Source organism: Grus americana, chromosome Z, assembly GCF_028858705.1.
Source record: "Grus americana isolate bGruAme1 chromosome Z, bGruAme1.mat, whole genome shotgun sequence".
In the NCBI taxonomy this organism is placed as follows: Eukaryota; Metazoa; Chordata; class Aves; order Gruiformes; family Gruidae; genus Grus; species Grus americana.
The window spans coordinates 58,389,776-58,415,096 of NC_072891.1; the positions used below are offsets into that span (position 1 = coordinate 58,389,776).

The 25,321-nt window shown below is 41.5% G+C and overlaps 1 protein-coding gene across 3 annotated transcripts in view; it reads right to left on the bottom strand.

The window, feature by feature from the left end:
• RNF38 (ring finger protein 38) overlaps positions 1-25,321 on the bottom strand; it is a 144,009-nt gene that overhangs the window by 25,625 nt on the left and 93,063 nt on the right. For all 3 annotated transcript variants that reach the window (XR_008574731.1, XR_008574730.1, XM_054810732.1), the window contains exons 3-5: positions 8,368-8,561; positions 3,180-3,393; positions 680-847 (exon numbers count right to left, since the gene is read on the bottom strand). Coding sequence is in view for 1 of the 3 variants with exons in the window: in XM_054810732.1 (XP_054666707.1) it covers positions 680-847; positions 3,180-3,393; positions 8,368-8,561 (576 nt within the window). In the remaining 2 variants the exon portion in view is untranslated. The remainder of the gene's footprint in view (positions 1-679; positions 848-3,179; positions 3,394-8,367; positions 8,562-25,321) is intronic.

The following is a 25,321-nucleotide window of genomic DNA, read 5'->3' on the forward strand; positions in this document are numbered from 1 at the left end:
AAAATCTCCACAGAATGGTAGCACCAGAATGCTATGACCTGGAAAGTGGTATCTGCAAGCTGATACATAAAAATTCCTGAGAAAACAGTTCAAATTCTTTCAAATTTAAAGCTGGCAAATTAGCCAGTCAATGCACTTTATTTTACTCCCAGAAAGGCACAGAGAGACATCATTATTAAAGAATATTTTGATTCATTTTATGAGAGCATTCTGAGACAGAAGAGTCTTTGTCAGCTTTTAGTTATCTTTCAGGATCTAATTACTTCTCAGAAGAAAACTGACTTTGGAATATCAGACGTTTTTGTATATAACCAATCCCTGAACAAGGTCTCAACTAAGTAAGATTTTTTTCTAGGTAAGCTGCCTAATAGAAGCCTTAGAAACCTTCCTATTACTACCTCAAAATATGCAGAATAGCTCCTGCTAAGTCCGTTCCTAAACCAGCATTTAGTTTAGAGTTAAAAACCATCAGGGCTCTATATTATAAACAGTCATACTCTATAAAGACAGTAGTTAAGTACCATAGGGTTACCAGCTCTAAGGTCTACGCTGCTATGCCACTGAAATTTACTACAGTGGGCTATTTCCAACACAATTAAAGCCACACAGACACTGAAGCTCCAACGTGCCACTCCTATGTCTAAGTTTGAAACTGGTGTAATTACAGAGACCCACTTACTGGGGGAGGCACACTGCAAACTGGAAGGTGTTGCCCACTGAACACCACTGAGCACCCTGGGACCTGCTGTGTGCTGCAGGCTGGGATGTGCTGGCCTGTGCAAAGTGGTATGCCATGCGGAGCCACCGTTGTCACTGTGTATGAGACAGGAACTGTGCCCTGATGGATCTGCAGCAAAAATGGAAAAAAATTTAATAACTCTTAACAGTGTTGTACAGCATGACGAGTAAGGTAACAAACTTTTACGTACATATCAGAGAAAGTATACTCACAATGAAGGTGTAAAAGGAGGCACATGTTGTAATTCCTATTCATTAAAATATTCTTCCCAATGGAATATTACTTATTGATCAGCAGTTTCTGGGCAAGGCCAAGAGGGACCTCTCAGCTTAAAATGTTAAAACTTCCAAGGTACCTAGAGTCACTCAGAAGCATCTCAGACTCTTATTATGCCTGCCCCCCCCCCCAAAGGTTAGTCCTTAGAAAATAAGGCGGCAGTAACTCCCACACAAAAGCTAATCTACAAGTAGCTAAAGAATCTTTTCAACTCTGATTCAGTAATCATTCAGAGACTTGTATCTTTAAAGAACAAGAAAATTGTGTAGATTTTCTTTCTTCCAAAGAGACCAATCTCTTCTCAGACCAACACTCAAACTAAGTCTCCTAACCTAAATGTAACAATACAGCTCACTGGAAAGCTGAAAAGGAAAAGTAAACATGACTACGAGGCAGCAGACCCTAAGTATCCACATTTATATCAGGAAACAGACCCATGTAACCCAATTTTCTAGCTAGTGATATTCCCTAGAATTTAATCATCAAACTAAGATTCAAAGGTATTCTGGACCTACAAACCACTTGTGGGGGCTTTTTGTTGTTGTTTTGGTTTTTGTTTTGTTTTGTTTTATTAATCACTAAACAAGAAATCTCTGATGCTCTAATAAAACTGAAAAGGCTTAAGTGTAAGGGAGCATGGATTAAAAAAATTATTTCAAGGAAGCTCATCCTTCCTTCATGATCTGCTACAATGGAACATGCCTGCTTAAAATGAAACAAGCAAGAACAGCTCACTAGGATGGTGAGAATGAGTAAAGACAGCTAACCTACTGAACAGGGAGTATACAGTCAGACACAGGGGCCAAAACAGTACACAGATCACTGAATAGAACTTAAAATCTCAACCTGTATATCACTAATGACAGAAGCCAGTGTCAGGAGAGACACTGAATTTGATCTCGTTCTAGCTCAGGTATAAAAGTTGGGGATACAGTGCAATGCTGGATGCGATTCTGAAACATTTACTGCTCAGAGTAATAATAAAAAATGACTTCTCAAAATGGTTATGTCCTTGAAATATAAAACATTAGTGAGTCTGGAAACACTAACATCTGATCATAGATGGTGTTTGGAAGGTAGAAGCAGTGGGATGGAACAACTGTTTATCCAGGCTCGTCATGATGTAATCTTGCAACACAAAGCAACAGCCTGATTTGAATTTTTCAGACGTTGCGGTAGTAAAATTGTTCATCAAAATGTAAGGTTGCAAGATGGCTAGAATGGTGTCAGCTTCCACCCTTGCACTTGGTCCTAAATGCAAACACTTCCCTACTGAGAACTGCTCTGCACACATAATACAACACACCAGTGGTATGCAGCTGCACTGAAGGCAAACCAGTTTGCACGGATGTTAGACTTGCATTCTATGCACGTGCAGTTTGAGAAGTAGACACCCGGATAACCAGTTGTATTTCCCAGGTCATGAATAAGTAGCAATTAACACATCTGTACTGCAACCTGCTGATTTAACAAACAGCAACAATGGTTACCTCAATTGGACAACAGCTTTTACAGGTCTTCAATTACAGAATTCTATATCAATTGCTGTCACAGAGAGGAATTATTTACTTTCTGGACCAACCACATATCTCATTTTTTTCATTTGATTTGAGGAGTTGATCAAGTTTGGATGGCTAATTTGGTTATGTGACGATACTATGATGAGTTCTGCTGTCATATAGGCAATTGATTATAGGCATTGTGAATTCTACTTCTAAAGAATGTATTATAACTATTTAAAGACTCCTAAGCTACGGAGAGATATTTCACACAAAACAGAATACATTCTTAATTATCGTATCACACCTTTATCACATGAAGCTGACTTCAGAAGCAAAATAACTGTATTTCAAAGGCTTGAACCAGAGGCCTACAGAACTATGCCAATACACACACTGACAAATTGTTAAATATCATTCTTTATTAAAAGTCTGGACTTCCTTTTTGTTTTTTTCACTGCCTACTGCAGTGCTCCATACACCAATAATATTCAACAGGAAAAATGCTCTGTAAGAAGGCAAACAGAATTTAGTGTTATGTGACTTTCATTGCCAACTAATTTGGGGAGGAGAGAGATCTTGAAGATTTGGGGGGGAAAAAACCACAAACAAAAAACCCCAAGCACACCTTCAACACCCTTCTGTTAGTACTCTAAAACTCTTACCTGATCATGAATGTCAACCATCACTGCATTCTGCTGTGGTGGGTGAGCAGCTGGGTGCAACATACGAGGAGATACATTCGGTGGGTGAAAGGCTCGGGGCTCTTCTATTGCTTGCTGCTGTCCATAGGAGAGATGGTGATAATTTTCATCCTGGCTAATGGAATTATGTCTAGACAAACGATCTCTCCTTGTTCTCTGACGTCGAACAGGAGGACTGGAAACGCATTAAAAAAATTAGAGATTACATAAATGACACAAATCCTTCTTAACAACTAAACCCACAAGAGAATCAAGTATCAAGAAATTTTTTACACTGGAAAATTTTACGAGAACAGGTTTATTAGATTGGAATAAAACTTCTTACTGACAAAACTGTTAAAAGCCTTAGAGATGACACTTTTTTCAGCATAAATGTGCTTAACAGAGCATAGCTTAATGCTGTAAAGGAAAGCAGAAGAACAACTCTTATGTAAATATTAACCTGTTAAAAAAATGGTACTTGGATTGCCAAGACAAGTGCTTGAAAGATAGCAAACTTCACGAGATTTCCGTGCATTTTTCTAGGTAAAAATCCTGAATTACATGATCACTTGTAATTTCTCAGGGTCCTTGCTCCAAGCAGGCCACAGAATGGTTGTTCACTTAGTGATGGCAGACAAAGCAGTAGACTCCTCTGAAGAAACAAATGAATTTTTCAGCTCTCACATGTTCACTACATAACTGAGTGCCTCATAGAATTCTCTCCAGAAGATCCAGGAGATTTTGATTGTGGTAATCTTTCTTTTTCAGAGTGGAGAACTGTTGTGTAGATTTATTGAGACCAGAGCATCCACTTCTTTGAACAACTGATCTACAGGCGTAGGATTTTATTACATATTCTTATATAATTGTGTGTATGTTCTGAGCAGAGCTGCTACTATCTCGAGCCAAGACCTCTGTAAATCAGAGACTAGTGGCTCAGGTTCAATGCTCAGAAAATGATGCACACACAAGTAACAAACTCACTATTACAAGTTTTGATCAAGTCACTTCTCATTTATTTCGAAGGGGAAAGAACTGAAAGCACAAAACCATCCCCCAGTACTTTCAATACATGCCTTTCAATCTCCACAACACATAAATTACAGGTCCCAGAAGCAACAGCAACTTAAAGCTACATGGGACGAAATGGTTTCCCACTTATGGAACGGGCTGAAGGAACCAAACTGCAGAGAAGAGACAAGAAGAGTCTGTGACCATTAGACTACGTACTCTCCAACAGCATGTGGAAGACAACTTAAGATTCTTCACTCTTACTATTCCCATTGCTATTACCAGGTTTATTTGATAAAAATTAAATAAACCTGAAACTGGTTGACAAATCCCAGACATTCTTTGAGTCCAACTTTTGTGCTGCATAAAACAGACATACTCTGGGGAAGAGGGAGCATGCTACCAGCTACTCAGGTGCTACTGTGAGCACATGATACAATGTCTCAAGCCACTATTTTTCTGCCCTACTTCAGAGGGATGTTATGCCATTATTGCCTTTATTAGAACTGAAACAAATGTTAATTCAGGACAGGTCAGACAGAAGGCATAATGCCAGATTGTTACACAGCATTCTCAAAACAAAACAAAAAAAAGCATAGCCTTCTTTATCTTTAAAAATTACCATGTCAGAACACATTAGCTATGTTTTCTTCTAAACAGTGAGAGCCAAAATTTATGGTCTTACTAATGTATTTGTCTTAATTCCAGTCTCCTTTCCCAGAGGCTTTGTTGCACTCTCCATCTCTGTATTACTAGTACGATACATCCGTTACATTCTCATTAGATAAAACTAGTATACATGATTTCTAACCACAGAGCTATTAACGCAAAAGATGTTCTATTTTTTGGAGCACTAAGGTTGCTTTAAAGTTGCTATTTCCTGCTATGAAACAGAAATGCTCTGAATACTGTAACATAAAATGTTTGTGCAAGGATTTTTGTTTGGAGAAGCTGCAGGAATAGAGGAAAGTTACAAAAGACCACTCCAATGCCTTGGAAGAAGTACAGAAATTCTCTAACTGCCACCAGCACTTAGACAAGGTAGCTTCTCATAAAACTACTCTTACCCCTGTCTTTGTTAAAAGGTCTGGCTTTACCTTTTTATGAACCCAGAATTATGAGAAAGCACAGACAGCAAAAGCTGGCGAAACTTCTGGAGTGTTTTTTTAAATGCATGGAGTATCATTCTCTAGAAAAAGCAAAACTGGATTTTTTCCTATGCAGAGTTACAAAGAAACTATACTTTTCATTCAGCAAAATTCAGAGCACCCAGATACATAGGTCTACATACTTCCTGAATTATTGGAGATTATTTCAGAAAAATTGTCAAGACGTGGGTTTAAACTATTATTTAACATCAGTAATGAACTTGTGCTTGAAGTCTTTAAAAAAATATCCACAAAAAACCTCCTCTGGTTCTACAGGCACATTATAAACATGATAAATGCCCAGTTAAAACAAAGAGACAGGATGGAACTGGTGAAAGAATGCGGGAATTCCTATCCATGGGTAGGAACAGCCATTCAAAAGGTATCCGTAACTGCAGGGTTAGTTTTTGCAGATCTTAGTATTTTCTAACAAGAGTTATTTCTTTGCAGTAACATATTTTAAAATCCCGTTAGTTCAGAAGTACATTGAAGACAAGGAGGAAAGGAAGCACAGATGAAAGGTGAGGCACAGCAATGGTACAGATTTCCCATTTCACAATGACTGGTACAGACTGGAATGGCCTTCCCTGTTTCATACAGGCATGCATTATGGTTTTACATCCACAATTTATCTGTACTATAAGTAGCTGGACAAAAATAACATCTTTCTGCAAATTCATACCAGAACGCTACCTTTCTACACACAGTATTTATTTGCTTACAATGAATCTGAAAAAAACCCACAATGAATAAGGGCACTGTTGTGCTAGGCACAGTACAAAATCCCTGATACAAAGAGATAAGATCTAAATAGTAACCCAGAAAATGGAAAAAATCCAGATAATAAAAAAAACAGCACTGCCTGTGCTGACCAACAGGAGTGAACTGGTAGGACAAAAGAGTTAATGCTGATGACGCTGGGTCAGAGTGATGTCCACACTATACACACTTCAGAGGTTTTGTTTGCACTTGCCCTAGTCTGTTCCCTTGAGCTGAATGACCATTTGCAACTGGAGTGCACCTTTCATCTTATCTTCATCTGAAAACCTCATTAACTCTGAGACCACTCTGCAATGGGAAGAGAGAAAACAAAGCAGGGAAAACAGGAAATTGGCTTCAAAAGCACATGCATAACCTCATCTAAAGCATTAATAACAGATGCACTCACAATGATCTTAAGGAATCAAGCTTTGATCCATGAGAGTGGTTATTAGTTCTGATACGGCTCCAGAGCATTCTAAGACTCAAAAAGACTCCTGCAAAATAAGAAACATGTATGTGTTGTTCTCCCTAACAATCCTGTTCTAGGAGATGAGATTGGGTGGTGCAGTACTACTCTGGAATTGACCTAGAGCCAGCTCAAACGCAACAATGCACCCAAGCTAAAAAATGCTCTGACCCAAGTGCAGGGAAACAAAGTACTGACACGTTCAAATGTCTCTGATTAGACCAAAAGCAGGTGTTATTACCCAAAAGCTGGTGAGCTGGCCCTAGAAAGACTAATGCTTTGTGTCCACAATGCTGCAGCCAACCTAACAACTCCTGTCAGACTGAAGATAGCTCGGCACTAAGGTGTCTCTCCATTTGCAGCATGGTTTACTTGCAAGCCACAGGTCACTACCTCAGTAACACCTGACTTAAATTGAATGTCAGACACTTGCCTCATGCATATTCAGCTCCTACACATCCCATTCTTCTCCTTCATCCCACAGTATATCCAAACTGTCTAGGTTCAGCTACCTGGCATTTAACTTGTTAAGCACTCTACTTCCTCTGCAGGAGATGTTAATGAACGCTGCAAAGAAATCTGTGTAGGCTGACTGGACACCAAGCAAAAATGGCCAAATGCAGCATATTCTAGGCATCTCAGTTCAAAAAATTTTAAGGTAAAAAACACTTTGTGGACCAAATACCCCTGTAGAGCATCCCTGTAACAAATTGTAAAAAAGGCCTAATCTTCTGTCTTCATAATAGCCACTGCAAGTTCCCAATTCAATCTCTTAAATTTGACAGCTGTTTTGAGAGCTGTCTATTTTGAATGCCATTGACTGAAAGCTTTCAGATTCATGGACTTGAAGCAAAGATAAAAAGTATCATGTTTTAAAGACTCTTGCCTCAAAATCACCCTTGCCTGAATATGGTTAACAAATTTTATTTGTAGAATCAGAAGAAAACCAGTTACATATTTCTTAAGTCTAATATTTTATATTAATGAAAAAGCACAGACACTTAAATTTCAGTACAAACCAAGCCACGATATTTCTCAGAAGAAAACAGAGGAACAGTGTGTTTTAACTTGCATTAGATGACTCAGCATTTTTGAGGCAGAATGTGAAGCAATGAAAGCTTGTTTTGAATAATTAGTTTAACTAGAATACAAAGAAGTCTGTGGTTTTGTGCTTTCCTATACTATCATCCACCAGGCACTAGTTTAACCTGGCCATCCAAACCTCTGCTCTTCCATGACCATTGGAACTTTTTCCAAAGTCTCTGCTTTTAGAGGTTAATGCGCCACAAGCTAAAACCAACATGAAAATCTAACTACTGTACATATGAATCACCCACTCTCTGACACTATGCTAACCTCCTCACTCTCCTCAGCCCAGTATCTGTCATCCTTACTTAGATTGTTTTTATGTACAAAAAAATGGTGACTGCAGTGAAAATTATGGTACTACATCAAAAACTCCTAGTATCTTTAAAAGTGTCCTGATGAGAAAGATATTTCCTCACATTTTTCTAAATGCTTATTGCTCCAGTGCAGAGTGAAAGAGAATCAGGCTCATAATTAAAAATGTTAATGTCTATTCACACAAATTACAGGATGATGCACCAATCTGAATTACTTTCATTAACTTTTCAGTTACAACTGTGATAACTTACAGCTCAAAGGAAATGTTAACATGTTTACCATGTGTGATCTAGTCAGTGCTGCCTGAAACACACTTCCCTTTAGCTGAAATCAGGAAGAGTAAGAAATTGTTTCCCAATCTACACAGCTTGCTTACCTCCTCCTGTTTCGTGCAGGTGTGTTGCATCGTTCCCCTGAGAAGTGGTGTTGGTTGGGTCGAGCCAAAGGAGGCTGCCTATTTGATGTCATCTCCCATGGTCGCATTGGCGGTGATGGGGCTGGTGATGCTGCTGTATAGTCAAAGACTGAATGGGAAAGGCGCTGTCGCTTGGGACTAGGACTGTCTTCGCTCTATGCCAGTGCAAGAAAAAAAAACAACATAAACCAAAACCAAAACCCACCTCCAGATGAGTGAATTACAATCCATACTTCAATATTGCCTTGCAGCTAGCATTAGGAAGGACTTATTGAAGAATGCGCTAAAATACCATGAAATTAGACACCTGCAAATAGTTGCCTATTTATTACCTTTATAACACAGATTTGTGATGGCTTCCTAATCCCTAAATAATATAATACAATACAATATAATATAATATCATTATATTGTTATATTTTAGCAGCATTAAAAGATAAAACTTCTAACATCGATGCAAAACCAAAACTATATCAGAAAAGAGAATAACATGAAGAAATTAAGGCATAAATCATTCTGCATCCCTCCTGCCGTCCCATTTATAGGCTACAGAAACATGATAAGATGTAGAAGCATGGTCTTCACAATAATGGAGTCCGTACTTGTCAGTAAGCAGATGCAATACCAAGCTTGCATTCTGCATTGTGTCCCTTCCCTATCAAGTCTGTACTTACATAGCTAATTTGCTGTGGCCTGCAGCCTATTTTAATTCTGCTAGCTCAGCACAGAGGTGCTTCATCCTCCTACTTCTTAGTATAATAATGGTCATTGAAAAGTACTTACATATAACCTGAAATAAACCTAAACACCACTCTCTGATTAAGACTCTGTACTTCACAAAAATTCTGCAGGGACTACATAGTGCCTAGAGTTTTCAATGGTAGTGATATGAAGGCCATTCACCTCCAAGTAACGTTCTCCCAATTGGTTCCGAACACAAGGAACTACTACTCCTCTTCATTGTGTGTCCATGCTATTGAATCATTAAATAGAGCTGTCATTCTTCTCAAGAGTTCCCACAGATGTCTCTGAATCCAGCAGCAAATGCAATAAACGTTCCCCCCCCTTCACCCCACTATCCTGTTAACAAGCATAACAACTGAAAATATAGAAAAATACAAGTTCTACTCCAGAGCTCACTGACCGAACACACAAAAAAAGCAACACACAAACTACCACACTGGATCCATCCTATTAGTTACTTCTTGGTAGGCTATGGTTGACATATAGCTTTCCCTCCAGTGTTTTTTACAGTGCAAGCATGCTTTTTTTTAACACCTAAAAGTTTTGTCCAAGTGTTTAAGAGAAAAAAGGTATTTTTCCACTATTACGACGTGTGGCCATTTTTACTAAGTTTCACTCCTTTTCAGTCCCATGCTTTGAAATACTTTGACACAAATTGCAGTTTTCCCCTATTATACCGCATCTCAAGCAGTCACTAGTAATGATTAAGGAACAGAAAAAGGTCAAACCAAACCAAAAAAACCCAGCAAAGCAAAAATATAAAGTAAATGGGATATAAAGTAAATGGGGGTGTCCGTTTTTAATTCTACATCTGTTAGATGTAGAACTATTAGCATGGTTTCCTTAGGAAAACAAGCTGATGATGCATGTATCTGCTTTTTGCTCAATCTCTTCTGAACTCCTTAACCACCTGCACTTGAATTCTATAGAGAAAAATAGGTCAAAAGACAGGTAAGAACATGAAGGTTCATGAAAGTAGACATCCAGGCAAAGGATGACTCTTCCAGAAAGCTGCCTGCCCTCAGGAGCTCAACACCAAAAAACTGGATGACATACCTGAGAAATGCCTTGGGAGGAAAGCTTCTGTGAAAATATGTATTTTGTTAGACTCAGAGAACCTTGCCAAAGGACAAATCATAAAGAAACTATGCCACATTTGTTCTGCCATTCAGAGCTGCTTATTTAATCTGCTTTATTGTTGTGATAGAACAACTCAGAAAGATGGTTTGTGGCCCAACTTGGAGCTTTCCAGATGGGAGAACTTTTTACATCATGATGACTGAAGTCTATTCAAAGACAAGCACAGGTAATAAAAACGCAGGTAAATAAGGTATGCTGGGGTCTTGGGAGTGCAAAAGGAAAAGCCAAATGGTGGAAGGAAACACTGGGTTTAGTGAAGCTGGCAGAAAGCAACACTGAAGTAACAAAATAACTGCTGTTGTCCTGGTACATTCTATACATGCCTTTGGCTGGGGATCTCCTACTGGTACTGCCCTAATTTAAATCTGGCACTTTTCCCAAGCATTAACACTGCCCTGTAGAAAGCTGTCTGCTTTGGAAAAACAGTTCTTTGATTATTTTTCCTTCTGTGTGTGGACTGCACCACTTCAAAGACAGTGGAGACGCAAACTGCTAAGTAGTTAGCCTTCATCATCACTCCAAATTACTAACTCACATAGCTCTTTCAAACTCCATAAGAAGTGCTAATGGCCCCCTGCACTAAGCAACTGTATTTTCATTCAAAATTGTTTCCCATTAGAAAGAAAATAAAGATGAAATTATTTTTGAACTATATATAAATATAGATTTAAAATGTAATTATGTCTTTTTCTGTACTGAAAAAGAAGTAACCTGAAGCTAAGCCAAACTTATTTGCAAACAGATGTCATAAAAAAACCCGAACACAAACCTAAACTTAAGAATACTTGGTTTTCATTAAGAAACCAGTTCTCGTGATGATTGCAGTGAGGTAACAGTAGCATGTGGGAAAGTATGGGGAGCTTTTCCAGTCAAATTATAAAGATTGCACACACACACATAGACAATCAACCATCAGAGAAGGGAACTATTACCAAAACAATTGCTGCCAGAATCTGAAAATCACTCTCCTCTCCAACCTTCTGTATATTCTCACTTAATGGTCTTGGGAAGTACAAGAAGAAACTACTCCATACTCTCAATCTCAAATTCAGGGAATAAATTGCAACTATCCTGCAGGCCCTGAAGATCTCAATTTTAAAAGTAATCTTTAAATAATACTTGAAGAGTATTTTCAAGCATAGCCTCTTCCTTCGAAGGTTTTACACAGTAAGAACAATCTGATAGGTAGACCCTATATAACCCTACCAGGCTGATTGGAAATCTGCAGCTGCATGTTTCCTCCTCATGAATGCATACTGACAAGGCAATGACTTTTTCCCGTAACACAAACCGGTAAACCTGAAAGTTTATAAACATTTTCGAATTTAACTATAGGCATCTAATGGGCTAGTAAACTGAGCATTTTGCATATCCTACCTGCAAAGGATCTATATACATACTCCAACAACAGCAACCTGATTTACATTCCAACGTTGCTAATACTCTGATCACACCTACAATAATAGTAAATTCTTGGGCTGAACAGACCAGTTGTGTCCAAATGCAGTGGCTTATTCATAGACCAGGACTAAGCTCATTTACAGTACATTACATAGTTCAGGTATAGTAAGCTCTGGAAGAGCTGTGCCCCACGACCCTAGAACCAAGTCGAAGAAAGTCACTTATGTGACTGGATGGAGTCATCAAGGCCCAGATGGTCTTGTAAGCATTATGTCTTCTTCCATCTCACCCCCTGAAAGCAGCAGAGGCAGAAGCTTACATTAAGTGTGGCATTACAAGGTAGAGTTTACAAGACAATTCAGTGCAGAGCTGTATTTAACTAACCTGTTGTTTTTGGAAGTGCACTGTGCAGTGTAGTTGAGATTCTTTGTCGTCAGGTGTGTCTGTACCACAGCATGTCCTGGGTAATGTGTTTTTTTCCAATGTCTAACTATTCGCCTAATCTTTCATTACTCTCAACAATGAAGAAATATGAAAGATGTCAGCTCTTCACCAGTCTGTCCCTTGCAAAACTTTATAAACCCGTCAACTAGCTCCAGTGGAAATTGGTCAATGTCTAAAAAAATTCTATTCTGACACCTTTTATGATGAAAAATTAGTATCTGGTAAAGAAGGAAGAGAGAAGTGTTATTTCCACTGAGAAAAAGGTACACAAATCTCAACTGTTACATAGTGTAATAAATACATGCTTACTGACCAATGACAAAAATGTACATGCAATTATAAACTAATCCAGGATGGGTGTTAGAGACAGAGCTCTAGTATTTACTGAAGTCTGCATATCAGAGAAGTGGGAGCACAAATCAAGCCCCAAAGAACAGTGGAGTCTTGTTTCCAAATATGTTTTATTTCTGCTGCAAGAATGTCAGCAGTGTATTTCCACAGAATTATGGTACATTAATTCTCCTGTTAAAGTACTCTGCAAAAAACTTAGCTCACAGACTAAGAGGATCTTCTATATTTGTCTAGAATTTCCAAGCATCTCATAAGCTATGAAAAACCCCCACACTGATTGGTTTTTACTTCTTTATAAAAAGCAATGATAAAATCAACAGATGAAGTAAATGCAACAAATATCCTACATCTGCAATATAGTAAACATGTAACACACTATTCTTCCCAAAATCTTACCTAAAGTATCACTCAGAAGCAGTTCACACAGAACGTTTTCATGGACTGTTAGCTCAGTAATATGCTGTAACCAATGCAATAAACTGTAATAATTATTACCTACTCAGATATTCTGACAGCCACAACCACTACAGTAACTGATTACATCAAACTTTAAGCTTCCATTAGCTCAGGCCTTGAAGCATGTATCAGGCTACATAGGAACATGCAGAGCGTTGTAATGGCCTGTTTTTATCAATTACCTTTATTAGGCCTGAGAAAAGTGTACAATGATGCCCACAGATATTTCTACATCAAAGAGTTGTGAATAATAAAGGTCGAATATTTTTTTGGAAGCAAGCTTCATAACCATTTACTTGGAAGATGCAAAGGAACAGATATATAAAACCAATCTGAGACAGACATGAACCTCCTCACAAAAAACAATCTTTGAAAAAAATCAATGCTAGCACGCTGGTATTATACCTTGGCAGTATTAAACAAGAAATGTAATTTTCCAAGCCAGGAGAGCTTTTCTTTAGAAATTGTCCTGGTTTTCGTCTGGGATGGAGTTAATTTTCATAAGAAGCTGGGAAGGGACACAGCCAGGATAGCTGACTCAAACTAGCCAAAGGGGTACTCCATACTAAATGACATGCACACCATATAAAGGGGGCTGGCTGGGGAGGAGCGGCGGCTCTGGGAAGGGCTTGTCATCCGGTCAGCAAATTGCATTGTGTATCACCCATTTTCTGTATTCTGTTATTATTATCTACTGTTGTTATTATTTTCCTCTCCCTTTGCTGTCCTAATAAACAGTCCTTATCCCAAAACGCGAGTTGTACCTTTTTCTTCCAATTCTCCTCCCCATCCCGCTGCGGGGGAAGGGATAAGCGAGCGGCTGCATGGTGCTCAGCTGCCGGCTGGAGCTAAACCACAACAGTCCTTTTTGGCGCCCAACATGGGGCACGAAGGGTTGAGAAAACAACAGATCAGACCAGAGCATCTTACAACAATTTTGTAATACGCGTACACACTTATTACATCAGTTAAATAGTCACTGGTCACAGTGGTGTTCTGTTTGTTCACATGGCTGTGGTATGTAAACCATACTTGCTGTGTGTATTCTCTGCAGCTCTGTTCATCACCTCTGGGAGAGGGAGCAGGATTCTCAGTTTGCTGTACCATGTAATATCAACTTATGGCAACATCAATGGTCATGAGGTTAAGCTAGTATTTGTATGCGGCATTGCTGGCATGCCCGTACCTTGGACAACATCTCTCAGAACTGATTAATAATCGCACTCAATCTATGGGGAAGACAGGGGAGGATACCGCTTTCTCCTGCTCTTTTACCTCCCCTTCCTCCTTCAGGCTGGTTTCAACAGCTTTTGAGAATTTTGAATGTCCTTGAGATGTTCAAGCCAGCATGCTCTTACTGCTATGTCTCCCAAATGTGTTTCAGGTCTTGTTTGCGGTATTGTTTTAAAAAATACCACCCAGGGATCTGCCCCAAGGCTGAGTAGTCACGGGTGGCATGGCATGGCATGTGGGAGAATATGGGCAGGTATCTAGAGACCATCTCACCTCCAATGGTTTGTAACGTCACTCCCAAACAACTACAGGACCCTGATAAAGTGATGGAGTATTTGAAAGGAAAATGCTGTGGCTATTCCAGAGAGGCACAACTTACCACACTGTGCTGGGCCCTGGCCAGCATCTACCAAACACTGCTCGATAGCAGGCAGCACCATCGGGGGAAAGAGAGGGAAAACAGCGACAGGCACTGTGGCTACTCCAACCCCAGCAATGGGCACTGACGCTACTCAAACCCCAGTGATAAGCACTGCAGCTGAACCAGAAAACAAACCTGTGCCAGTGTCAGTCGCCCCAATACAGAAGAAGAAATACACCAACAAATCAGTTTGCTTAGTAAGGGATGATGATGAACCAGAACCATCATGAGAACAGGAGGAAGAGGCAGAAGCAGAGGTAATCACCCGATCCCTGTCCCTGAGTGAGCTGCGAGATATGCGAAAAGATGGATGCAGCCACCATCCAGCTGAGCACGTTGTTAGCTGGCTGCTCTGATGCTGGGATGATGGGAACAGTAGCCTGGAATTAGAGGTTAGGGAGGCCAAGCAGCTGGGATCTGTGTCTAGGGAAGGGGGCACGGACAAGGCAATGATAAACAAGGAGTGAGCAGCAGAACTCACTCACCCTTTAACAGTCCCATATGGCCAGTGCGAAAGTCAATAAGAGAGTAGAGACTGACAGTAAGTAGACTATTGTGGCCTGAATGAAGTCACGCCACCAATGAGTGCTGCCATGCTGGACATGCTGGAATGTCAATACAAACTGGAGTCAAGGGCAGCCAAGTGGTACGCCACAACTGATATAGCTAATGCGTTTTCTTGATCCCTTTGGCAGCAGAGTGCAGGCCACAGTTTGCTTTCACTTGGAGGGGCATCCAGTACCCCTGGAACTGACTGTCCCACGGGTGGAAACACAGCCCCACCATTTGCCATGGACTGCTCCAGACTGCACTGGAACAGAGTGAAGCTCCGGAGCACCCGCAACACATCAACAACATCATCATATGGGGCAACAAAGCAGAACACATCTCTGAGAAAGGGAAGAAAATAGTCCAAATCCTTCTGAAAGCCACTTTCACCATAAAACAAAGTAAGGTCAAGGGACCTGCAAAGGAGATCCAGTTTTTTGGAATAAAATGGCAAGATGGGCGCTGTCAGATCCCAATGGATATTATCAACAAAATAGCAGCTATGTCTCCACCAACTAACAAAAAGGAAACACAAGCTTTCTTAGGTGTTGTGGGTTTCTGGAGAATGCACATTCCAAATTACAGTCTAATTGCAAGCCCTCTCTCTCAGGTAACCCGGAAGAAGAATGATTTCAAATGGGGTCCTGAGCCACAACGAGCCTTTGAACAAATTAAGCAAGAAATAGTTCATGCCGTAGCCTTTGGGCCAGTCCGGGCAGGACCAGATGTCACAAATATGCTCTACATGCAGCCGAGGAGAACGGCGCTACCTGGAGTCTCTGGCAGAAAGCACCAGGGGAGACTCGAGGTCGACCCCTGGGGTTTCAGAGTTGGGGATACAGAGGATCTCTGTACCCCACTGCACTCCAACTGAAAAAAGAGATACTGGCAGCATATGAAGGGGTTCAAGCTGCTTCAGAAGTGATTGGCACTGAAGCACAGCTCCTCCTGGCACCCCGACTGCCAGTGCTGGGCTGGATGTTCAAAGGGAGGGCTCCCTCTACACATCACTTAACTGAGGCCACATGGAGTAAGTGGGTTGCACTGATCACACAGTGGGCTCGAATAGGAAACCCTAATTGCCCAGGAATTCTGGAAGTAATCATTGCCTGGCCAGAAGGCAAAGATTTTGGAATGTCGCCAGAGGAGAAGGTGACATGTGTTGAAGAGATCCCACTGTATAATAAACTATCAGAAAATGAGAAGCCATATGCCCTGTTCACTGATGGGTCTTGTCACATCGTGGGAAAGCATCAGAGGTGGAAGGCTGTTGTATGGTGTCCGACACAACAGGCAGCAGAAGCTGCTGAAGGTGAATCAAGCCAGTTTGCAGAAGTGAAAGCCATCCATCTGGCTTTAGACATGGCTGAATGAGAAAAGCTGCCAGTGTTCTTCATCTATACTGACTCATGGATGGTGGCAAATGCCCTGTGGGGGTGGTTACAGCAGTGGAAGCGGAGCAACTGGCAGCAGAGGCAAACCCATCTGGGCTGCCCCATTGTGGCAAGATATTGCTGCCCGGCTAGAGAAGCTAGTTGTAAAGGTACGTCATATAGATGCCCACGTACCCAAGAGTCGGGCCGCTGAGGAACATCAAAACAACAATCAGGTGGATCAGGCTGCCAAGATTGAAGTGGCTCTGATGGATCTGGACTGGTAGCATATGGGTGAATTATTTATAGCTCAATGGGCCCATGACACTTCAGGCCATCAAGGAAGAGATGCAACATTATTGATGGGCCCGTGATCAAGGGGTGGACTTGACCATGGACGCTATCACACAGGTTATCCATGAATGTGAAACATGTGCTGCAATCAAGCAAGCCAAGTGGGTAAAGCCTCTCTGGTATGGAGGATGATGGTTAAAATATCAGTATGGGGAGGCCTGGCAGAGTGATGACATCCCACTCCCACAAACCTGCCAAGGCAAGCACTATGTACGTGCAATGGTGGAAGCAACCACCGGGTGGCTGGAAACATATCCTGTGCCCCATGCCACCGCCCAGACCACTATTCTGGGTCGTGAAAAGCAAATCCTGTGGCAACATGGCACTCCAGAAAGTCAGACAACTGGACTCATTTCCAAAGCAACCTCACAGACACTTGGGCCAAAGAGCATGGCATTGAGTGGGTGTATCACAACCCCTGTCGTGCACCTGCTGCAAGGAAAATGGAATGATACAATGAACTACTAAAGACTATGCTGAGAGCAATGGGTAGTGGGACCTTCAAACACTGGAATACACATTGAGCAAAGGCCACCTGGTTAATTAACAATAGGGGATCTACCAAAGGAGCTGGCCCTGCCCAATCAAAGCTTCCACATACTGTAGAAGGGGATAAAATCCGCATAGTGCAAATGAAGACTATGTTGGGGAAGACAGTCCGGGTCTTTGCTTCAGGCAAAGGCAAACCCAAACCCATCTGTGGGATTGCTTTTGCTCAAGGACCTGGGTGCACTTGGTGGGTGATATGGAAGGATGGGGAAGTGTGATGTGTACCTCAAGGGGATTTGGTTTTGGGTGAGAATAGCCAGTAAGTTAAATTGTATGACATCAATTGCTAAATAACCCTGCCATTGTATGTCATCACTACTACAATTGCTAAATGCCCTATCAATGGTATTACAGTAAGAATCACTCAAATTAATGAAGGATGAACTTCAATGAAATCAAGCAAAGTGCAGCGATGATGGAACTAGAACTGACTTCAGCAACTGGTGCTCAGCAACTTCCTTGAAATCAACATTTTTAACCCACAGACTGCGGGCACGGGCCATGCCAGATACACCAGCCACGAGTTCTGGATGCAGCCTGGAACAATCCAACAGTACACAGCATCTCTCCTGCCCTGAAAGACTGTTATGACAGATGGAGTCCAAAGTCATGGACTAAATGACCTCAACAGACATTTTAGAGGGATGGCCCATAGATGTGTATATGTATCTGTGTGTGGATATGTATCTCACAGTGCTGGTGAGTAACTGGCAAGTGTAGGATCTGGGCATGATGTCGATGGTATAGAATAGAGGGTAGATAATGTCCTGGTGTTCTGCTGGGACAGAGTTAATTTTCACAAGAAGCTGGGAAGGGACACAGCCAGGACAGGTGACCGAAATTAGCCAAAGAGATATTCCATATCATATGACATCATGCTCAGCATATAAAGGGGGCTGGCCCACAGAGGAGCAGCAGCTCCAGGACAGGCCAAGTGTACAGCTGTCAATGAGTCAGTAAATTGCCTTGTGTTATCACTCATTTTGTATATTCTAAGTACTGTTGTTATTCTCCTTTTCTTTTGTTGTCCTAGTAAACTGTTCTTATCCCAGCCCACTAGACTTTCTTTTTTTCCATTCTCCTCCCATCCCACTGTGGGGGGCGGGGTGAGTGAGCAGCCACCTGGTGCTTAGCTGCCATGATAGAAATCTACAGTTTCCCTGCATTCAGAATAGAAGCCCACAAGAGAAGCAGAAAACTGTATCAAAACATTGTCTACTTTTCCATTTTTACATTAATGATAAAATGTAAATAATACTTATTATTATGAACTAGGAAATAGTGGTTTATCTGTCAGCTTCTGTGTGTGACTGGGGTACTTACTAGAAGACTGTTATCTACCTACGATTGCATTTAATTCACCTTTTAATGTGTGAAAAAGTTACGTTTAATCTGAAGGCAAATGAAGGACAACATTAGCAATAAAAGCTGAAGCATTAATTACACCATCTTTCTCTATGTGCTGCCAGGCACCAAAGACAAAGTAGATCCCTTTAGAGAGAGAAACTAGTCTTAGGTCTGTTTTCCCCAGTCCTGGCCAGCGGTCTACCAAACACTTAGAAAAGTCAGCTATCTAGACCTGCAAGCAAATTTTGGTTAAAACACTTTCACAGAAACACTGCCTCGTATGTCATTTCCAGAGCTAAGCCATCAGCCTGATAAATATCAAAATTATTAGTCTCCTCAAATGCACTTTCAAAGAGCATTTTGTTTCCTCTGTCCACTCCAAAAATAGTACTTCCTTCCCATGTTTGGTCCACATATCTATTAACCGTGTAAGAAATATAGTTTGATCTTTATCTACCTTTAGCCTAAGGAAGCACTTTGGAGAAAGGTGTAGTTAAAAATGAGTAATATGACTAGTCATTTATACTAATTGCTGTTCCAGTGTATTGACAAGTCATCATTATGCTAACACACCTCATAATTTTTCACCATTGTGACAGAACTCTTGATCCCCTGCATACTGGAGACAGTGAATATAAACATCAGATGCCAAAATGTAAAAGAAGAAAATTTCCTCTTTGAACAGCAAGGAAAAGAAACTTAATGGATGGTTATGTGAGGAGTGTGCACCTCCTCTGGGCCCAGGAATTCCTCCTGCGCAGTTCAGTGTGCCCAGGGAGCGGGGTGGTGGTGGTGGTATCTCTATCCGAGGCTGAGGGTCACAGCTGCTGCTTTCCTGTTTGCAGGTTTAACCAGTAGTAAAACTGAGCATGTATCCCAGAGACATAGCAGAGACAGGGATTGACACGGCTGGTCACATGCACTGTCACAGACAAGGTGCTGCCATCAACAGCACCCATATACAGGACACACATAAACATAAGCACTGCCAGCCAACTCCCCTCCTCCTCATGGACTGGCAGAGACAGAAAGTCACTAGTGCAGCACACACATGACACTCTCCAGATTCACAAACGCACACGCATTCATGGATATCCCAAGTACCACCATGGCCCCTTTGCCCGCCTGGCCCCCCAACCCCAAATCCAGGCCCACTTACCTACCCCATGAGTCCCTGACTCACCGGCTGGTCCTGCTTGCTGCTCACTACAGCCACACAGCACTTACACACTCATCCCACAGGCACCCCACGCCCACAGGTCCCACAAAATACCAGCATGGACCCTTGGTCGGCCTGACACCTCAGTCTGGTCCAAAGGCCCCCCTACTCACCAACTGGTCCACTTTAAGATGGCCAGCAAATACAAACACACCCTCCCCCTGCCATGCACAGCAGTTTTGGGGGAAGATACACTCACTCCCCTCCAGCAGTTGGCACCAGGCACACAGGCTGTAACCTGTGGTCCTGCTGTTGTAACTGATGCTGAAACCCTCACTCATGCTGGTTCCCCTAGTAGCTGGCTTTAGGGACACACACTAGGGGCAGGCAACCAAGACACTCACCCAGCCCAGCAGCTGGTACTTAGACCCCACTTGCTCCACTAACTGACCTCGGCCAGGGATGCCCACATCCCTGCTCTAACTGCAGTAGCTGGCACCCAGTCCACTCTCACCGGTCCCCCCAATAGCTGGCACTATGGATATAAAGTCTGCAGGAAAATGACAGGATAATCCAGAGAGCTACAGCCATTCCAACTCCTGACGCTGAGACCCCCACTTGCTCCCATGGCTGTCATCGCAGCTCTGGTGCTGCCTACGCCTCCAGTGAGACTTCAGTTGCTGGCTTAGTCTCCGCTCAGGCTGGTCTCACCGAGTCCCTGCAGCAATCACACATATAGGATAGAGAGGGAGATTCGTTAAGAACAGACAGGACAGACTGCATAATCAGGCACAGGGCTCAACCAGGCAAGTGCACCGACTGGCCAGTTTACAGGTGACCAGCCCCTTTGGTACCCTTGTCTGCCTACCCCACCTCTTTCTTCCTCCCTGCTCCCTCTTCCCCTGCACACTGCCTCCTCAGCTGGCACAGTCCCACTGACTCCCTCCAACATCCCAGACCCTCAGGTTTGCATCCTTATCCATTGCAAAGTTCCAACTTTGTCTGCAGTTTCTTGATGATAATCCATCAGCTGGTATGACTGACCAGGTTTGTTTCTTTGTCTCTATTAGGTTTGTCTGGCAGGTTTGTGTCTCTATATATTTTGTTTACAGCTTCCCCTTTTCCTTACAATCCTATCTGACAAGCTCTTAAATCAAATAATCTCACTGAAATAAACATTTCCACATTCCATATACCCTCATCAATTAGTGACTGATCGGGTTTGGTCCTTGTTATTGCCTCCCTTACTCTTTGTTGGTCAGGTTTGTGTCTCAGAATGTTCCTATTTATTCCACCTTTTCTTATTATCCCCTTTTGGCACTGAAAAGGTCCTTTGCCAGACACACGAGCTGATGCTCTCTCCTTCTACGCACCCTTACAGAAATCACACAACTCTTCCACTAACGGTACACAGAAAAATTATAAGGATAGTCAGGTACTACAGTCCAGGAAGAGCGAGATGAAGACTGTCTCAAAACAGTAAAAACTAAGGAAACTACAAAAGCCTCTGATCCATTGCCCTAAACAAGAATATTTAACAAAAATGAAAAGGGTGGGTGTAGGGTGTGAGAAGACTTTGTTACGGTAAACCAAGATAGTTCGCCTCCTCCATCTGAGTATGTAGAGTCCCGAGCACATCTTATCTTATCCTTACGGAACCTGGGATAGTTTGATTCTTCCCATCCGAGTACGTAGAGTTCCCAGCATGTTTTATCTCATGTTGTCATGGTAAACCGAGATCGTTCGCTCCCTCCCCATGCGCACCTCCTTTTGCATGGGTGCCAACGACAGGGGCCAGCTGCGGATCTCTGAATTCGGACAACAGCACCTGCACTACATTGGTGAGTTTGCTAATGAGCCAAACAGGACATTGCATATGCATATGTTAACAGCACAAGTTTTATCATCCATCCAGAAAGGTGTTTTTCCTTGAGCTTCACTCCCAAGCAGGGCTCCACTGCGTTGGGTCCCCATTTGATTAGCATTGGTGTCCCAGGGCTCCCACCATGGCAAAGCAAGGCTTTCATTAAAGCCAAAGCTTTCACTTGCCAAGTGTTGTGGATTGTCCCTGAGGCACCCACACCCACTTTTTGCTCATCACAGTGGGGAAAAAAGAAACAGGAGGAAAAAAGTGTGATCATATTAACTTATAAGCTGACAGAAGAAAAGCTCTTGGGGTTTATACATAAAGCTTGACATTTCCTTTAAATATACTCTTAAAATTCTAACTCTAAATACAACTAGAAAGGAGCTACTAAAAATAAGCAAATATGTGCAATAAATTAAGAGCCTTGTTCCACCAGTGTCAAAAAAGTTAAAGATTTTACGGAAAGATGGACTATTACCAAGCCTAACTGCTGTGCTTTTTCTAAAAAAAAATAAACAATGATTATTCAGTTGGGCACAGGGCTGCATGACAAAGGACTTGTCTATGTATAAAGATTTGCCAGCAGCATCATACTGTGATGACACACAGCTTTTACTGGCAAAAGCTCTTTAGAGGAACTTTAGCTGACAGAATAAACATGAGCAGTAAGAATGTTTTGCCAGAATAATTGGATTTGCCCAAAGAATTTTGCTGGCTTAGCTGCATTGGTTAACGTAGTGATCTTTTTAATTCTGCCAAATGTATGCCAGTTCAGCTAGAGCACAAAACACTGCTTGTTCAAATTCTGCAGTGTTAAGTAGCATTCAGAACCTCTGCTTCAACCCACCACCATTCACATCATCATTTTACCTGTTCACACAAATAAGAGAACATCTGGAACAGACACCATGACTTCTCTGGAAAGAACTGGAACATTTTACAGCTGTTGATAGTGAGCACAACCTGGTATAACAAAGAGGTAAAGTGGAGGTAAAGTGGGTACATGGTGAAAAAACAAAAATTCTAATATTGCTGTCCACACCCAGCATCCTCCAGGGACCAGATATAAACCTAGAATGTAAATATTTAAGACAACTGCTTTAAAGAATGCATCAGATCTTTTCTAAGTCCCATGCAGATTTTACTGAAAAACATTACTACCATTAACATTCGGAACCATTTCTTTCTAGCCAAGCTTTGATTTCAGAGTTGTGACCAAGAGACACCTGGGTTGGAAACATGGCTGGCTGAGCATCCTTCCTGATGAAGGAACACCACAGTAGTTTGAATTTGGTCTAATGAAAAATTGGCAAAGAGATACGGTCCTTCCTAAGTCTGAAAGCTGTCTCAAAAAAAATCAAGTGGCTGAACGGAAGGCCAAAATGAGCCAATTCTCAGGGTAGGTCCAAAAGTCCTAAGAGATAGCACCTGGAGTACTGTGTCCAATTCTGGGCTCCCCAGTAGAAAAGAGATATGGATATACTAGGCAGAGTCCAACAAAGAGCCACAAAGATGATGAAGGGACTGGAGCATCTCTCCTATGATGAAAGGCTGAGAGAGCTGGTACTGTTCAGCTTGGAGAAGAGAAGGCTCAGGGGGGTATCTCTTCAATGCGTAGAAATACTTCAAGGGAGGCTGCAAAGAGCCAGGCTCTTTTCAGCGGTGCTCACCGACAGGACAAGAGGCAGTGGGTACAAACTGAAATGCAGGAGGCTCCATTTGAACATCAGTAAACACTTTTTTATGAGGGTGACTGAGCACTGGCACAGGTTGCCCAGAGAGGCTGTGGAGTCTCCATCCTTGGAGATACTCAGAAGCCATCTGGACATAGACCTAGGCACCTCGTTGTCTTGCTTGAGCAGCAGGGTTGGAACAGATGACCTCCAGAGGTTTCTTCCAACCTCAGCCCTTCTGCGCTTCTGTTAACAGCACAAAGGAAAGCAGTAGCTGATTTTCACTCTACGCTAAAGATTTAGGCATTCTCCTGTGAAAGAAGCAAAGCACAACTCTACTTCAGCATAGAGCTCCAAGAGTTACCCTTGAGACACAAAGTATCCCTGGTGAGTGTATAGCCCCACTGAACACCAGATACATCTCAGTATGTAAATAGGACACCATTTCTCTCTGTGCTTCAGAGGAGACAGTCAAGAATTAAGAAAATCAATATGTAACTAGTACTTGGGATGAAAATCACACAAATAGAGAACAAGAAGTGTGACACTAACTGTTCCTATGGCTATAGCAAAAAGCACAGAAAAAAAGAGTAGTTCAGAAGAAAACCCCTCTTGGTGTCCTCTCTGTGGGATTAGGGAGAAAATATTCTGTATTTCAGTTCCTAGAGACGGAATAGTCCTTAGCAAAGCACATCATTCTGAAAGGAAGCCTACAATGTTCCCTCCAACTTTGTTTTGAAATATCAGTATGTGGTAAGAAAAAACCTAGTAACTCCACCTGAAAATAGAAACCAATAACAATGTCAGGTTGCCAATATAAAGTTTGCTGTAGCAGATTTACACATATCAGGTTTCTTAATAATTCCTGTGAATTAAAGAGCCATTTTGATAGTGAAACAGCAAAAATTTACACAGTATTTAGTAAAAGGAACACAATTGTTAAATAAGAGCAACAATATGAAACATGGTATAAAGAGGATGCAAGTCCATCTAATTCTTTTGGGTTTCAAAGCTATGATGGTATATATCAATTAGACTGTTTCTGTATCTAACAACTGAAGAACACTCATCACTAATCTTTCTGTGCCATCCATAATTTATTCACAGTTAATAGAATTAATTCATTATTTTCTGACAGTGAGCACAATGGTCAATATTGTTCTTCCACAACCAAAACTGACAATGAATGCAAAGTGTTTCTGCAAAAGATCTAAGGCATGCAATAACAAATCGCATACCAATAGCATAGAACATTCCACCAAATGATCAAAACTTATGATCAAAACACATTCATAACCTGAATATTTAATTTGTTGTTTATTTGACATCAGGGTGACAGCCATTTCCAGGGTTTTCTCTGTACTAGTTTCTTCTCTGAAATGCAATTCTCATTTAACCAGATGTTTAGGACACACAAAAAACAACATCAGAGACAGCTAAGCCCAAACTGCTTAAGTTTCACACAGTAAACATTTTAAACAGTCTTAAGAATTTGATTCTTAGGTGTCAATGTCTCATACCAAATGCTGGAATATTTCTTTGCTGCATGTGAATTTGAAACACATAAGAACATTAAAAAAATGTAAAAAAACCTTAGCATCCTATTTGGCACACTACAGCACTATCAACAGCAAGAAGAAAACAAGCAAATTTTTCTTCTGAAGTTCTACTGCTCACACAAAAAGGACAGTGCAACGCATATATCACACCTGAAGCATCTCCTTTTCTAATACTGAAGCAGGTTTAAGAATCAAGGAAACACACAGCCATCTCAAAGTTCTTCAAATTGAATTTTATTAATACTTGCTATTGCTTACAATGCTTGCTGCAGGCAAATGCGAATTCTTTGAAATA